We start from the raw sequence: 18,139 nt of genomic DNA, 5'->3' as shown, positions 1-18,139 counted from the left end.
TCTCCAAAGTGCAAAAGTGATCAAACCACACCACGTGTTCACATGGCAACCCACCTTCTTGCCCGAACCCCTCAAAGATTTTCTAGTAACCCGGGAATAAAGGCTGACACCAATACAACAGTCTTCAATTCTTGAATTATCTTGTCTTACCTAGCTACCCAATCTCAGTACTCCTTATTTCAATCCCCACTACCCACTCTTAAGTTCTTCACTGTAAAATTTTAAATTTCCTAATTTCTTATTTACATTTAATTGTTTCACATTTTTGAGAACTATGTTCTTTTATGTCTCAAGATCTCCACATTGACAGCTTCCCACCTCTGTGTTCTTCTAACCCAGTGCTTTGCAAAATCATTCCCTACTCATCAAGCAGTCTTTGTTTAAACATCATTACTCTTCCGAGGCATGCCCTTAATGTTCTTTTAATACCCAGAACTTCTCCTTTAAAACATTTATTATAGTTTAAACTACACACTGATTTTTACGTATTTGATTTATTTCTATCACCACCTACATTCTTAGTACCAAGAACTCAGTATCATGCCAGGAAGACAATAAGCAATCAGTAAATATTTGTGGATACAATAAAATAATGAGATATCTATTCTCCACTTTTAACAGATCTGTAAGATGCAATTCATGGGCAAAATGTAACTCTTATACATGCAATATTTCTTGGTTATAGAATTTTGTTCTCACAAGAAACTGAACATACTCATGCCAAACGCTGTTTCAGACACTGTTTCCCACTGCACACTCACAGCTAAATCGATGCCATTAGTACGAGACACATTTAAATACACAGTCCTGTTGGCTTCTTCGATGTCTACAGATGTGGCTCTAAAAGAAACAAATGGATTATGAAAAGCAGGAAAAAAATAGAATTTCTAAGAATTTAAAATATGTATGACATTGCTGGCACATATTTAATGCAGTTTTAAATTTATATAACCCATAGTGAAACCCAGAAATTTTTACACATAAAGAAGACTGATCTCTGGAGCTCAATAATTCATTTAGGAAGAGTTTTTTAATGGTAAGAAAACACTGAAAAATCAACTTCAGTAACTTAACACTATATATTCTAAAAAAGAAATACAACTGTCATTTCTAAATTGTCATTACATGGGGACCAGCAGGTGGTATGGTGGTTAAACCAACAGACTCCCACATGGCCAGCCACGATTCGAGTCCCAGACCTGGCAACTTGAAAATCACACAGGGCATGTGTGCATACCCAAAATCCCAAGAAGAGAATGGAGTAAGTATTGCGACATGGCCCTCCGCCCTGAGGGGTGATTTCTGACTTCTTCACTCTCTGTCGCTCTCTGATGAGCACACATGCCCTACAGCAAAAACCTAAAAAATGAAATAAAACACTTTACAGGGAAAAATAAAAAGTCAGAAATTAGTAGATATTAATGAGGTTGGATCTATTAAAATATTTTAAGATATAAAAACAAATATTTGTCAGCTTGCAGAGGAGATTTAAAAACTACAATCATAGTGATACATGTTTGAACATCATTCGTTTGGTTTGAATAACTGAGTATATTTTATATTATTTCTTCCTTTTTATTATTTTTTGAAATATAAAATAGTGAAGGCCTTTACCTAAAAGTGTGAACTCTGGGAAAATAAGAATTCTAATATACCATTATACAGGGCATGTTTAGGTTTTTCTTTCTTTTTTTGGGGGGGGAGAGGTTTTTGCGATAGGGCGCATGCGCTCCCCAGACAGAGTGAGACAGAGAGACAGAAAACGAGAAATAACCCCCCAGGGGGGATGGCCATGCCGCAATCCCTTCTCCATTCTCCTCTCGGGATCTTGGGCACGCACGCACACGCGCCCAGCATGAGTTTTAAGCCACTGGGTCCAGGACGCAAACCGCGGTCGACTACGTGGGAGTCCAGTGACATAGCCATTACGCTAACTGCTGGTCCCAAGGTTTTTGATGTCCCTGTTATGTAAGAGCATATGGCCCTATTGGAGCTATCATCAAGAGGGTTTTTTTATTTGCTACAGGGCACATGTGCTCACCAGACAGAGACAGAGAGAGAGAAAGTGAGAAAGCAAGCTGCCAGGTCCAGGACTCCAACCTCAGCTGGCCATGGGAGTCCAGCACATTAACCACCATGCCACCTGCTCAACCCCAAAGTTCACTGTTTTGTTAGAGTTTTTGTTTTTGTTTTTTTTGGGGTTTTTTTTTTTTTTTTTGCTATAGGGAGCATGCACCAGCTGGAGAGACAGAGAGACAGAAAGCGAGAAATTAACCCCCAGGTGGGAGTGGCTAAAACACCAACCCTTCTCTTGGGATTTTGGGCACATGTGCACAGGCTCCCAAAATGAGTTTCAAGTCTCCAGGTCCAGGACTCAAACCACAGTCAGCCATGTGGGAGTCCAGCAATGTAACCATTATGCCATCTGCTAGTCTCCAACCCCAGCCCCAGAATTAATTTTAAGAGTCTCTTTTCTAAAAAAATAATCTTGTATTGAAATTAGTTCCCTACTTAGCTTCAGAAGGGATCATTTCCTTATGAATAAACTATACCTATTTTCAAGTGCAGAGATACTGAAGAGCCCCAAAGGGGCCTGGTTTTGCAAAACAGTTATCAGAGTTTGAACATGCACCCCTAGTCTAGCACCTCCAGTTGGATTAAACAAGGTGCAAACAAAATGTTCATCCATTTCTGGTTCTGTGTCTAATATGGCAGATATGTGTAGGGCCTGAAAAATAAAAGCAAAAGATAACATTTACCAGACTGCAGTATTTCTGCAACACACATACAAAGAAATTAACCAAACATATTTGACAACAAAATAATCTATCTTATTCAATACTGACACACACAATGTGATGGTTACAACTATATCAAGTTACTACACTTGGGATTTTCAACACTATGATATAATGCATTAAAGTGTCTAAGAAGTAAGTATTGATGACATTTTAAAGATAACATGGATTTAAAAATTCAATTTATATGGGTTGGTTCCCAGGAGTAGTGGTAACATACTGCTCAAAGAAGTTGGATCCCACACGGCCACCACAGTTTGAGTCCCCAGCCCTATCACCCTGAAACATGCTGGGTACACACGTGCCCAGGATCTGACAGGCGGGAGGACTGCAGGAAGGGGACCATGGTGTGACCAGACCCTGCAGAAGATGCTTTTTTCTATCTGTGCTTTGCATGCAGATACGCCCTATTGTGAATAAGGAAGAAAAGTAAAAATAAGTGTGTGTTCATTTTTGCTAACTTTTTACCCTACCCTGGCTACATCGCTTCATTAGTTTCATTCTAGTCTAGGACTTCATTGCTAAAAAGCAGTTATAGTTATATCAGGCCCAAACTAGAACAGCCCACATGTTCATCAATAGCAGAATTGACAGTCTATTCAATAAAATGTTACTCAGCAATAAGAAAGAACCAACCAATAGGTGTGGAGTGGAAGAGGCAGACATAAAAGACTGTACATTGATGCTATTTTATAAGAAGCTCAAGAACCAGAGAAATGAGTTTTCAAGGCAATGAGGAGGCAGTTTCCTCTAGGAAGGGTGAGGAGCCAGAGGGAACCTCCCGGGGAAAGGGAATGTAAAACATCTTCATCTGGGCAGTTACATGTGTGTATACCTACCTTGAAAGTCATTAAGCCACACATTAAGATTTGTGTATGCCTGTTTATACCTCAAAATATTGGGTCGTCAGAAAAGTCAGGACATATGTCTTCTATTATTTTTCTATGTAAAAATGCATAGTGACTTTTTTGACAACACAATAAGAATGTGTGGAGCAAAAATTGTAATGTGGATTAAAAACAATTATTCGGTTCAACTTGCTACAACATTTAATTTGCCTGATGAATGGAAAGATCTTTAAATACACTCTTGAAAAAGCATCTTCTAAGAAAAAAGGCCCAATAAAAAGTAAGTGAAAACATACGAATAAGGAAAGAAGAAGTTAGGCACCAGACTGTGGCACTCTGCGAAGCTGACCCACATGGGAAGGTCCCAGGTGTGTGTCCTCCGCCCTCCCTGAGTACCCCAGGCATGTACGTGCCTATAGACAGACAAGGGTCTCAACATGCCATGGTTCTCCAGTCCCAGCCTCCCAGGATCAAAGGAGTGCTTCCGTGCCCAGCACGTACAGGTCCACCTGGGATCTGAACCGTAGCCTTCCCTATAACTCCAGCATCAGAGAGCAGAGCCCTACCACCTGTGCAACTGTGGTCAGGACACTTTGCATGATAATGGGGGTGGATCACGGTGTCAGGACCATCGGGAGTACTATAGTGCCCCCCCCTCTCTCTCACTCATGGAAGAAATAAATAAACTTTAAAAATAAAATAAAGAAAAAATGTATAAGGAGGGGACCAGCAGGTGGCATGGTGATTAAGGTGCTGGACACTTTCACATGGCCAACCATGGATCAAGTCCCAGACCTGGTGGCTTGTTTTCTCACTTTCTTTCTTTCTCTTTCTCTCTCTTTCTCTCTCTCTCTCTCTCTCTCTCTCTCTCTCTCTCTCTCTCTCTCTCTCTCTCTCTCTCTCTCTCTCTCTCTCTCTCTCTCTCTCTCTCTTTCTGGTTAAATTAAAATAAATGAATGAATAAATAAATAAAATGAAATAAGTGAGCCTTTTTAAAAAATATATAAGGAAAAACTGTGAATAAAATACTTGAAATTTAAACATTTGTATCTATTTCAAGATTTAATGTATCTTTGAACAAATCAATTGAAAGTTTTAAATTTTCAAAAATATTAAAAAACTTGGACATGAAAATATGTTTTCAAAATTTTTCTGAATGGGGCCAGCAGGTGGCATGGTGGTTAAGGCACTGTACTCCAACATGGCCTACTGAAGTCTGAGTCCCAGACCTGGCAGCTTGCTTTCTCACTTCCCCTCGCCCTCATCTCTCTCTGGTAAGCACATGTGCCCTATACCAAATTTTAAAATAACAACAATAAATAACATTAAATGAATCATTCTTTAAAGAACTGTGTTGAAGTTGGGCTGGACTTGGAGCTCAGCAGTTAGGGGAGCCAGATTCCACATGGCCTACCATAGTTTGAACAATTGCCCCATAGCTTGAAAAACATGCCAGGTGCATGTGCATGCCTATCCAAAATCCTGCCAGGAACAAAGAATGGAGGAAAATGATTGTGGTAGGACCATGCCCAATTAAGACATTCTCTCTCCCTCCCTCTCTCTTTCTCTCTCTCTCTCTCACTCACTCACACACACACACACATGTCCTCTGGCAATAAAAACATAAAAACTAATCTGCTGAAGCTCACACAAAGTGTCCTGTCCACAGTTGCACAGGTGGTAGGGCTCTGCTCTCTGATGCTGGAGCTACAGGGAAGGCTACGGTTCAGATCCCAGGTGGACCTGTACGTGCTGGGCACGGAAGCACTCCTTTGGTCCTGGGAGGCTGGGACTGGAGAACCATGGCATGTTGAGACCCTGCCAGGTATTGTCTGTCTGTCTCTCTGTTTCTCTCTCATGGAAAAATGAGTTAAAACTTTTTTTTTTTCTTAAAGCAGAAAAATTATCATCACAGCCATCACAGTACAAGGGGGAAGGTATTTCTGTAAGGTGGCTAAGGGTGCTTCGCAGGCCTGGGATCAGTTCCAACCCAACCTAAACAGGCTGGGTGCAGGGATGGGTGCCTGGGAGGCTATGTTTGACAGCCAAGGAGGGACGAGGATGAACATATGACAAGACCCCATCGAAGAGAACTACCTCTTTCTCTCCCCCTCCTGCACTCTTTCTCACATAAAGGAAGGAAAGATGGAAGGAAGGGGAAAATTATTTAAATATTGGATGGCTATTTTAAATGAAACAATTTTAAATATATTATTTTATAGTTGGCTTGAAGAATGTCTAAGCTAATACACTTAACTATTTCAAACTTAAATTGTGTCTTTAAAAATAAGATTAGTAGCCGGAACAGAGAAGATACAGAAAAAGAGGTTCTGAAAGCAACCCTCTGAGAGCATCGATCACATCCTACTTCATGTCAAAGCCAGCATTCTTCTCAAACATGCCCTTCCTGTTCTTAAAGCAGCAGCCAAACACTTGGTTAAAGTCTGGCAAATAGGAATGACTGGCTGGGGTTTACACATGGCAAAGAATGACTGACAGATTCTTTTAGTTTATGGTTTACTGAAAATAGAAAGAAAAGCATACCATGTAAATGTGATTAAAATTCAAAAGGACTATACAATTTTTTTTTATTTTTTGCACATCCTTTTACTTTCTATCCTATTACAGCAAACCTTTTTGTTAAATAATTATTTACTTAATTTTATTTATTATAATAATAATTATTATTCTTATTTTAATTAAACAGAGAGAGATAGAGGGAAAGTGAGAAAGCAAGCCTCCAGGTCCAGGACTCAAACCACAGTTGGCCATGTGGGAGTCAAGCACCTTAACCACTACACCATCTGCTGGCCCTTAACAGCAAATATTTCCAGCTGTCCTCTATATAAACTATATAACACTGTGTCATGGATCACATAACAATCTATAATATACCTCTCACCTAAATTGAGAGTATTTTTTCTCTTTCTAAAATCTAAGGTGCACCTCTGGAGAAAATTAATTCATAGTAAAGAAAATCTTCCATTGTCATTAAAGTTTCATACTGTACCTTGAATCGAACACCTTCTTCAAAAACAATATAACCCCTGGAGGGTGTCAGATCTTTGGCCTCTGCTGAAGAATTCACTTCTGTCACCACAAACTGAACTGTCACAGTCCCAAACAGTCCTTGTGCAGGCTCCCGAATGACATGTAGTACTGCGACACTCTCCTGTATGTGCAGAGCGCTGGGTTCTCTCAGGAAAAAGTGCTCACTGTTATTGAAAGATAGAACTCCAGGGCCATCATCATTCGCCAGGACAGTAATTAAGGCTGTCAAAATAAAAATATTAAAGCAATAAATGAAAATAGAATGGGTTATAAGCACTGGAAAGTGTGGATGTTTAATTGGACTAGGTGAACTCTTTTCCTAAGTTGATCATTTCTCTTAGAAACAAACATTTTAAAAGCATTTAGCAAGAGTGTCCATTTACTTATGATATGAAAACACTCAGTAATCTTGGAAGACAAGGCAGCGTCCTCAACCTGATGAGGCAGCATCTCTGAAGGTAGATTTCCACCAAAACCAGAACCCAGACAATGATGCTGCCACTGGAACTATGAATCACCCACGTGCTCGGGCTGCCAGTCAGGTGACACAATCAGTAATGGAAAGAAAGTCAAAACGGTCGTTATTTTCTATGTAACATGATTGTTTACTAAGAAAATGCAAGAAAAGAATCATTAGAAGTAGGCAAGAGTTCAAAACCTAAGCTAAGCAACTTTCAAAACTCAATAGACTTTGCTGCTGCTGCTACTACTACTACTACTACTACTAGTAGTAATCACAACTGCAACAGCTAATACCACTAAGAATTGACTAATTGCTTAGTCTGTATTAACTCCATCTGTTCCCACAATACCCTACGCGGCTGACTCTATTGTCACCCCCTCTTACAGCACCTATGACTGAAGCACAGACAAGGAATGTGACGTCTAAAAGCCGGAAGTGCAGCAGGGTATACAAAGCCAGGAAGTTTGCTCCAGAACAGACGCTCTTAAAGACGGCCGGAATAGCTCCACACATCAGTTATCTCTTCTGCAACAGAAAAGGAACCTCATTCTCAAGGCTCAATACGTAGAAATGAACAGGGAGCCAGGAGGTAGTGTGGTGGTTAAGGCACTAGACTCCCACATGGCCAACTGCGGTTCAAGTCCCAAGACTTGACAGTTTGCTTTCCCATCTTCCCTCGCTCTCTCTCTGTCTGTCTCTCTCTGTCTCTGTCTCTCTCTGGTGAGTGCATGTGCCCAGAAGAAAATTTAAAAATAATTAATTTAATTAAATAAATAATTCTTTAAAGAAAAAAATAATTATAAGACCTGTGTGAAGAAAATCACTGCCATGTGACTGTAGTACTTGCTGTCGGTGCCCCACCCCGGCCTACTCTTGGGTCACCTGCAGTAGTTCCTAACTGCCCTGAGATCTACCTGAGGACAGAATCAGCCCAAGAAGGAATCAGGCCAGAACTGCCAGAGAGTTAACACCCAAGAACATCATTATAATATTGAGTTTTCCATTTAGAAATATGATGTGCCTCTCCATAATTTAGATTTATCTTACATTCTTGCCTTAGAGTTTTTGCTCCCTCCAAAGCAAATCGTGACACAAGGATTTGGATTGAAGTGGTTCATTTAAGAGGTGACCTCTGCAAGGAGACAAGAAAGAGTAGTGAGACAGGGAAAGCCAACAGAAGACGTGCTAATATGAACTTACTGCTGTGGGCAATTGAGCTTAACCCTCTGGGGTCCTTAAACACTGCTGAACTAAGCTCCGGCTCCTCCCTGAGAAGGAAGGAGGTTGAGCTACTCATCCTGCCACTCCTAGAGCTAACTGTCCAGGAAAAAGATTAACAGAAGACAAAAGGAAGGAAAGATGAAAGGGGAAGAGGGAGAAAATGAGGGAGGAAGAAAGGGGGGGGGAGACTAGAGAAATACTAGGTAGAAAAAGTAAATTTTACATGAAAACCAATGTCTAGGGCAAGCCCCCTATAGCAGTGGTTAAGAAGAGAGTTGAATTCCATGGTTGGCCATGGTTTTAATCCTGGCCCCAACAGCTTGAAAAACACACCACGCACGTGTATGTGCACAGCCCAAATTATGACAGGGTGGAGAAATGGAGGAGACTGCAACATGCACACCACGTTGGGGGATGGGGTGCTTGCTCCTCTCTTCTCTCTCTCTCTCTCTGGTAAGCATACATCCCTCTGATAATTTAAAAAAAAAAAATCAAATCAAGAGGCCACCAAGTGGCATGGTGAAGTGCTGGACTCCCACATGGTAGGCTGCAGTTCGAGACCTGGACCCTGCGACTTCAAACTCACGCCGGTCATGTGTGCATGAATGCCCAAAATCCAGAGAGGAAAATGAAAGAGAAGAGACTTCTGTGTAGCCATCTCCCATGGGGGGGAGGGTGGTTTCTCACTTTCTCTCTCTCTGTTTCTTTCTGTCTCTACAGCAAGTGATTGTGCCTTACAGCAAACATCTCTCTTTAAAAAAACAAAAATTAAAAACTAAAGAAACAGCTGCTGAGAATGCTGAGAAACAATAATTTTAAATAAACATTCTACAGTGTAGGCAATATGGAAGGTAGTCGATATGATGTCCTGTCCACTATTGTACTCAACACATAATCTTTTTTTTTAAGAATTATTTTATTTAACTTTATTTATGTACTTATTTTAATTTGGCCAGAGAGGGACAAAGTGAGAGTGAGTGAAAGAGAGAGAGAGAGCGTGCGTGTGACAAAGAGAAAGAGAGAAAGCAAGCCACCAGGTCCAGGACTCAAACCATGGTCAGCCATGTGGGAGTCCAGTGCCTTAACCACCACACAACCTGCCGGCCCCTCAACACATACATCTTAGTTGCCCACATATACAAAGACTTATATACAAGGATATTTACTAAAACTTTATGAAGTTTGAAAATAGTCTAAAAGTCAACTAAAGGGGTATGATTTAAAAAATTATCTACTATCAAAACATTTATGGGCCAGTCCTGTAGCTTAGTGGTTCAGAGTCAGATCCCACATGGCAGACTATAGGTCAAATCCCAACCCTCGTGGCTTAAAAAACATGAGGAGTGTCAAAATCTCAATGGGAAGAAGAAATGGAGAAGAGAGTTCAGCATGAGTACACCCCATTGTGCGGGTGCTTTCTCCCTTTCTGTCTCTGGAGAGCACACACACTCACAAGCAGTTAAAAAAAAAAAAAAACTTAACTGCCCTAAGAAATTTTTATTTTTATTTTATTTTATACTTTTTCCCCCCATATGGCTGGGACATGGCTCACTGGAGAGACAGAGAGAACCAGAGAGAAAAGGAAAGTGAGAAACCAGCCCCCAGGCAAGATGGCCATGCCGCGGTCCCTTCTCCTCTCAGGATTTTGGGCATGTACACACACATGCTAGGCATGTTTTTCAGGCTGCTGGGTTCATGGAGTGGGCCATTTGCAATCTACTGCCTTAACCACACCATCACCTGCTGGCCCCTGAGAAATTTTTTAAATATTTAAAAATAGAAAATTACAGGGCCAGTGGATGGCATGGTGGTAAAGGCTCTGGACTTCCACATGGCTAACTGCAGTTCAGGTCCTGGATCAGACTCACACCTAGCGCGTGTGTCTGCATGCCCAAAATTCCAAAAGGAGAAAAGAGAAGGGATAGCAGTATGACCATTCCCCCCCCCCAGTATCTATCTCTTTTTTGTCTTTCATGCGAGAGCATGTGTCCTATGGCAAAAACATTAAAGAATAAAATGAAATAAACAAAAAATTAAAAATTACATGCACAAAGTAAACTTGATGGATCCAAATAGTATAATACATTCCTTCTCCTACTCACGCTGGTGGGCACATTACCTATGTAATTACTATCAGAATTATAGAGGACTTCCTAGGAATGTTTGAATTTGCATACTCTCTTCCTCCCTCTTATGTGGAATACAGAAGAATGAGGCAGATCTTCTGCGACAATGAGTAACATCAGCCTTGCAATGCAACCAATATTATAAGAGGCAAGTAACAGAGAAAGGAAAGAGCCTGAAGTCCTGGTCCTACCTCACCTAAAGCCTTCCATCTCTGAACCCTCAGATTAAATGGACTGATAAATGACCTTTCTTTAAATCTGTTTGAATCGGTTTTTCAAAGTAGGTTCGTTTAAAATTTTGAAAGTTGTTTCTTAACTGTCAAGAACTATGGAGTATGAGCAAAACAAATTTTGATATATGAAGTAAATGTAGGAAAATGTAAAAATAAATAAATGGAAAAGAAGTAGGTTCGTTTTTACATAGACGATCCTTAACCAACACAAGTCCGTTCCTCCACCCCTTCACACACAACACACTTTGCTCTACAAGGAAAGTGTTCCTCTCAAATGTACTATTTGGATTTAAACCAACAGCCACAGCATCAAAAAAAAAACCTTCTGAGAATTTAGAAATTCAATTTATTTTTTTCAATACAGCAATAAAAGTAAAAACCAATCCTCAGGTTACTCAAAATATAAGTATTTCACTTCAAATCAGATGTTTTTCATATAAAGTCTAATAATTTAGGAATGAAATAGTTGATTGAGTTGGAAATTGCAAAGAACTCTCAATGACGAGCTAAACTGGCAGTGGAGAAATCAGTCACCTCAACCCACTTGGCTTTATTGTCAGAAGGAAGCACGCCAAGTTTTTTAGGACCCTTCCAACCCTAACTTCCTGTAGGTTCATGAGGCTTTCTCCTTTGTCCCTTGTTAACCTTCTCTAAGCAGTCAGCCAGTGCCTAATAAACAGTGAAACAGGATGACATTTAGGGATAATGTGAAACTGTTCCAACTACAGAATTACAGGGCCAGGCTCTGGTGCAGAGGTAAAACTGGTGCAGAGGTAAAACTGGTGCAGAGGTAAAACGTGATGTTCTGTGAGCCTGACCTGCTAAGAAAGGTTCCTGTTGACATCCGGAGACTGCCCTGAGTACACCAGGCAGGATTCAAGGCTGGCTGAGGTAGGAGGGGGCAGGAATTGCAGTATCAAGACCCTGTTATGGAGGTAATGTCTCTCTGTCTCCCTCTCTCTCTCTCTCATGAAGAAATAAACAAACCTGAAAAAAAATAATGACTCCTATAATCTGTCTGCAGTATCAATGTATTTCAATCCCATGTAGAAATACCATGGCAATTGGGACCAGTAGATGGCATAATGGTTACGTTGCTGGACTCCCACGTGGTTGACCACAGTTTGAGTCCCAGACCTGGAGGCTTGAAACTCACGCCAGGCACTCATGTGCGTGTGTGCCCAAAATTCCAAGAGGAGACAGAAATACAGCGTGGCTATTCTGCCCTGGGGTGGGAGTGGGGGTGATTTCTTGCTTTCTATCTCTCTGTCTCTTTTTGTCTCTCTGGCAAGCACTTGTGCCCTATAGCCAAAATTTCTCTTAAAAAAAAAAAAAAAAAAAAAAAAAAATTAAATGACAATAAAAGAGCTACCTTTATCACTCCTACTACTAAGCAAGACACCAGAGCAGAACTCAAATCCCAAAGAAAAGACACCTACATACTGGCTAAAGCACTGGTCTCCCACATGGCCCACCAAAGTTTGAGCTCCGTTCCTGGAGGCTTAAAAATCACATTAAGTGTATGTGCCTGTGTGCCCGACATCCTGAGAGTACAGCATGGTCATCTAGTGGGGACGATTTCCCACTTTCCCTCTCGCTCTCTCTCCCAGGCAAGCACATGTGCACAAGGGCCAAAACCCTAAAAATAAATAAAGAAACAAATAAATAAAATAAAATCTATACTATCTAAGGAAATTATAATATTATCTTTTAATACCTTTCTCTCTATATAGATAGATAGATAGAATTTTTTTTTTTTTTTTTTTTGCACAGACACACTAATGCAAAACACACCGGCGAGAAGCACTATTATTCTGACAAGCAATTTTGAAATGCTTAACTTAAAATATTGTTCATTATAAGCACAGAACACCAGCAACACTCTAATCCTTTGATCTCTGCCCCATACAAGGGAAACCAGCATAAGGGGAAGGGAGCTGCGTATTACCTATTGTATTTTCTCCCAACTCTAGTCCAGGAGAAGGATTTGTTAAAATCAGCTGAAATTTTTCATCTCCTTCTGGAAAGTCATCATCAAGAATGAGAATGTCAACATCTTTATACCTTTGTCCATCAGCAAAATGAAGAATCTGGTCCAAAAGGTAAAAGTAAACAATATTATATTTAAATGCACTCTGAGTTTTTATAGTGTTCGGAAAAATATACAATGTAGTTCTTATTTTTTCTAAACATTTGTTTATTTATGTATTTATTTGTTGTGATTTTCAAGCCACCAGGTTTGAGACTACAACCCACAGTTGGCTATTTTGAAATCCAATGGGAATCCAGTGCCTTAACCACCATGCCACCTGCTGGCATAAGAAATATTCTGGGGAGGTCATATAATGTCATCAATTCTTCCACACAACTGCTAGTGTTCTCCAGTGTCAATTATTGCAATAAAAGTGTTAGTGATGCAGAATAATCTTTAGGACAGTACTGATAATTCAATTTAAATTATTTATTACAATAGTGATGGGCTATGCCACCATGTGGACATCTTCTGTCCTAATTTACTGTGGAACATACAATAGTTTGTTAAGATTAACTTATTTATACAGGATCTAAATTGCTATAATTCTTAAGAAATAACGGTTATAAGTGATTTGAAGGGACCAGCAGGTAACGTGGTGGTTAAAATGTTGAATTCCCATGTAACTGACAATGGTTTGAATCCCAAACTTGATGGCTTGAAAAATCATGCCAGGCGTGTATACGTGCATGTCCACCAACCCCCCCAGAGGGGAATTTCTCATTTTCCCTCTCTGTCTCTCTCTGTCTTTTCCTGTGATTGCCTCTGACAGATCTTGAGACCCACCATGGGGGTGAAGAGGTAATCCAGCCCCAGCTGTGCTTCCAAATTCTGGGCATACACAAACAGGGAAACGTGGCCTAGAGCCTCTCTGCTCCTCTGGGCTAGCAACGTTAAACGTCCATGAGTTTCATTTACAGCAAACCTATAAAAAGTAAAAAGCAAGTGTTCATCTTTCCCTTACATGCATTTATTTGGAAGACAATAAAGAACGTGACACTCAGGAAAGGGCTCCCAGGCAGCCTTGGGCTCACCTGCTCTGCTGCCATTCAATCACCCCACGGGCACCATCATTGGCATCGATCGTGATTTGTGCAGTCAAGCCTTCTGAATCTGAAAATACACAGGCATGTACATTAAATAAATATAAATGATTAAACCCCCGTGCTTGATAGGAAACATAAAGACAGTCCCTTTGTGATTATATCATTCGTGATAGCTAGGTATTGTTGACACTACTCAAAAGATGTTTAGGACAATATGGGTACGAATGATTGTACCACTAGCGCCTTTTGCTAACAACAGCCACTGACCGAGAGAAGTTTAATCAATTGAGAAAGGATGAAATAATAAACAATCAAGGTTATGGGTTTGTTTATATTATTTTAATCAAAAGATACTTGACACCTCTGGTCTACAATATTACCAGTGCAAGAGGAAAGGAAAATGGGGATTGTTGGAAGGAGCAGAAAGAGCAAGAAAAGAGGGAAAAGAAATGGGAAGGAAAAGGTGGGGAGTGTGGCAGAGAAAAAATTCACGTGTGCAAAATGGACACAATAGAGAGACAGAGATACAAACCGACAGGTGAGGGAGACAGGTTGAGACAGGTGAGGGAGACGGGGACAAGGTTTGATGAAATAGAAAGGGACTAATACTGAAGTAAATGTCTCTTATCCCTTTTTATTTGGTAATCTGTCCACCAAGTTCACTATTTCCAGTATCTACTATTTAGTCTTGAAATAGTAACTAGTCCTGTTATTGTTTTGTTTTGTTTTGTTTTTCAAACTCTGTCCTTTAGCTTTGAGATTCCAGAGGTGCTACCTAAACTAAGATACTTTGGACAGCTGCCTGCGTGGGCTGGGGCGGGGGGAGAATAAAAATGTCTCTAGAGTGAAGACAGCCACATGGTCCAGGAAAGCACACAGAATCAGGATTTGTGCCCACTGGTCTGCAGCCTAAAGAGCAGCGACTCTCAACTCAGCCACAGCTTTGAAGACCAGCTCTTCTGTTTCCGAGCTGTGTGAGCTTAGGCATGTTACTTAGCTTCCTTAGCCTCAGCTCTCCCATCTGTGGAACAGGAAGATGTCAGTAAAGACAGCATATCATGTTATACGTAGCTTTGAAACAGGGACCTTGGAAAGCACTCAACAGACAACTATTCAAATGACCTCTAATGTGAGTAGGAAAGAAACATAAAATATTTTGTTAGTTTTCTAGGTATAAACAATAATTCCTTTGTAATAAGACTTGTTATAAACAACCTAGTCATTGGAATTATCTCTGTTTTGTGCAAAAGATTTGAAAGTTTCCAGGTAGTATGTTAAATACTGATGATTTCCATGAGCCTCAGAAGTGAATGAGGAAGGCCTGTTCTGCAGGCCAAGGCTCTGGGCCATGCCCATCCTCCTTTCACTGAAAGGAATACTCCTTAATCCCAGCACACCTTCCAAGGTAAGAATGGAGCAGGCTACCTAAGTGCTACTCACTACCACCCCCTAGGGGACCACCATCCCCACAGGCTTCAAACAAAATATCCCAACAGTAAATGTTCATACCACAAACAGGAGTTTGTGTTTAAACATAGCAGTACATCTTTTTAACAGAATCTATAGAGATTTGTACCAAGATTCAAGTTTTACCTTTTAGTCTGTAATGAATTAACTGAGTCTTTTCTAAAAGCATGGAAAGAAAGAGATCAAAGGTCATATAAAAAGCAGAGGATAACAAATGAACACACAAACAAGAGCTTTGCTTAAAGGAAAATAAAATCATTTGATAGTGAAGAGTGAAGTTCTAATAAACAGCTAATTAAATTTGAAAAGAAAAGAAAAGAAAAATGCCTTCTACGGAACTAATTATATTTCGAGGATTACAAAATAGTTATAAAACTTAAAGAGCAACACACGACAATTCTTAATATCTTTGCACTATCCAGTGAACAAAACTGCATTATATGATAATCTTTAACTCAAAAAAATAAAAATCTGAATGCCCAAATGTTCACACGTAGCCAAGATCAACAGACATAATTATCCCTTCTAATAAAAAGTAAAGTTCCTTTACTTCATTTAAAGTGAGTAAAAAGACCCAAAGAAACAAACAAAAATACCCATCATACCTAGTCTGGGAGGAAACGAAGTTAAAGGAGCCATGATAAGGGCAACGTAAGTTAAATTCACCAGGAAATATTCTTCTAGCTCTGGCACATCATCCTGCAAAGTTAGACCCATTAAATTCCTGTAATTATGTGTGTAACTAATCACCCCTTATCAGCTGCTTTTAAAATTATCTTATAATAAATGTATAAATTATGTATGAAACATAAAAATGTAAACATACAGTAGAAAATATTTAATTTAGGAAAAAATAAACATGAAAGGGTAAACTTATATGTGATTATACGGGAAGTTATTAGGTTAAACTATATGATCAATTAAATATTGCAACATTGTTTACCTAGACTTACATAACATGTAAGCCAATTATATGAATATACAAATCAAATTATTTAAATACAACACAAACAAAAGATTTTAAATATCCAATGTTTAGAATCAAGAATGGAATGACATTATATTAAAAAAATATATATATATATACAGGCTCTGCAGCCAAGACATAAAACAAATCCTGTAGTGTTATTATTTAAATTTTAAGACTTCAACTGCATCATCCATTTAACATAGGAAATAACAGCCACTTATTAGAGATTATAATATCATTATAATCAGCAGATGGCGTAGTGGTTAGGATACTGGACTCCAGCATGGTTGATCATGGTCCTAGTCCCAGATCTGGTGGCTTGAAAATCACAACAGGCATGTGTGTGCACATGCCCAAAATCTCGAGAGGAGAATGAAAGAGAAGGGATTATAACATGGCTATCCCCTGGGGGTGTACCTTCTCACTTTCCCTATCACTGTCTGTCTGTCTGTCTCTCTCTCTCTGGCAAGCACACATGCCCTATGGCAAAACATTGCGGGGGAGAGTTTAAAATAGCCACTATCCAAAAAGTGACATGAAGTAATTAAAAAAAAAAAAAAGTGTGTACGGAACTAGTTAATGACTTGGTGGTTAAAGAGCTGGATTCCCATGGCCAAGTCTCAGACTTGACTTGAAAATCATGCCGGACCCATGTGCATGCAAGCCTAAAAACAAAAGAGAAGAAGAAGGGACTGCAGCGTGGCCATGAGGGATTTCACACTTTTCCTTTCTCTGTTTCTCCCAGGCAGGCACATGCACCTTATGACAAAAACCTAAAATAATAATAATTAAAACAATGTGTGTGGAGTTCCTGGCTTAGAGAGAATGCTTTAAAAATTGCACTTAGTGGCCGGCAGGTGGCGTGGTGATTAAGGCACTGGCCTCATTCATGGCTGACCGCAGTTCAAGTCCTGGACCTGTAGCTTGCTTTTACTTCGGGTTTAATACAAGAATACAGAAACAACCTAATAGTTTTACCTCAAGTATAGTGACGTTGATGGCTGCTGCTGTCTCCCCTTCTTCTAAAATCAGAAAGCCAACTAGTGGGACAAAATCAACTTCCGGCTCTGCTAGGTTTCCTTCTGTGTGGTTCTTCAGACTCAACACTCCTGGAACCGTGGCATATGAGACATTGATAGCTCCTAGTTGAATTGGTTTCAAAAAAAGACTTTATTATTACTTGATCTATGTTTCCTTGTGAAAATTTTGCCTTAACTAAAAGCATTTGATACAGCTTGCAGGACTGGTCCCAATTCCTCCCCCCCTCCTAAATCCGTGATCTGTATCACAGAACAGTTCAGCTGCAGCCCCTGGTGGGCAAGGCACCCTTCCCTTCCCCGAGGCTTAGAGTTGGGCTGTGCGACCTGTTTAGGCCAACAGAGCAAGGAGGAGGTGTGATGTGCTCATTCTACACCTGGACCTCCAGACGCCATGCACGTTTCTGCTTGCTCTCGTCTGCCTCGATGTGTCCCAGGAGAAGACCGAGACAGAAGGAGCACCCTGGAGTGGTGGCGCCGCAGCCAGCCAGTGCTGCATGCTGCTGGGAGTTTAAGATTGTTCCACAGCGTTCTGCGAAAACGGATCATTCCTTTCATCTTTCTAATAATAAAAATAGTGAAATGAAGAAGTCTTATCCTACATCGATGAAACTGTCTTCCTCTCCCTGATTTATTGCAGCAACGGCTTTCATCCACACCAGCAGAATATTCAAAAGCACTTGCCTGGAAACCCCATTCAGTCTAGAGTAACACAAACCTAGAGATCCAAATTCTCTGTTGATGAAGAGCTGAACCATTGTGTTAGCCTCTTGGACTAAAACAAATCTTGATGAAAGAGCAAAGTTTAAGACTCCATGTGGCTCATCACTGGCTTCTACCGTCAGGA

At 40.2% G+C, this 18,139-nt stretch overlaps 1 protein-coding gene across 1 annotated transcript in view; it reads right to left on the bottom strand.

The window, feature by feature from the left end:
* ADGRV1 (adhesion G protein-coupled receptor V1) overlaps positions 1–18,139 on the bottom strand; it is a 618,101-nt gene that overhangs the window by 477,108 nt on the left and 122,854 nt on the right. The window contains exons 37-45 of the mRNA XM_027774960.1: positions 18,011–18,139; positions 17,234–17,397; positions 15,891–15,984; positions 13,807–13,885; positions 13,559–13,697; positions 12,689–12,830; positions 6,657–6,919; positions 2,553–2,728; positions 716–840 (exon numbers count right to left, since the gene is read on the bottom strand). Of these exons, the coding sequence (XP_027630761.1) occupies positions 716–840; positions 2,553–2,728; positions 6,657–6,919; positions 12,689–12,830; positions 13,559–13,697; positions 13,807–13,885; positions 15,891–15,984; positions 17,234–17,397; positions 18,011–18,139 (1,311 nt within the window). The remainder of the gene's footprint in view (positions 1–715; positions 841–2,552; positions 2,729–6,656; positions 6,920–12,688; positions 12,831–13,558; positions 13,698–13,806; positions 13,886–15,890; positions 15,985–17,233; positions 17,398–18,010) is intronic.

The sequence above is a fragment of the Tupaia chinensis genome, unplaced genomic scaffold, assembly GCF_000334495.1.
Source record: "Tupaia chinensis unplaced genomic scaffold, TupChi_1.0 Scaffold000498_1, whole genome shotgun sequence".
Classification (NCBI taxonomy): Eukaryota; Metazoa; Chordata; class Mammalia; order Scandentia; family Tupaiidae; genus Tupaia; species Tupaia belangeri.
This window is presented reverse-complemented; position numbering and strand designations above follow the sequence as displayed.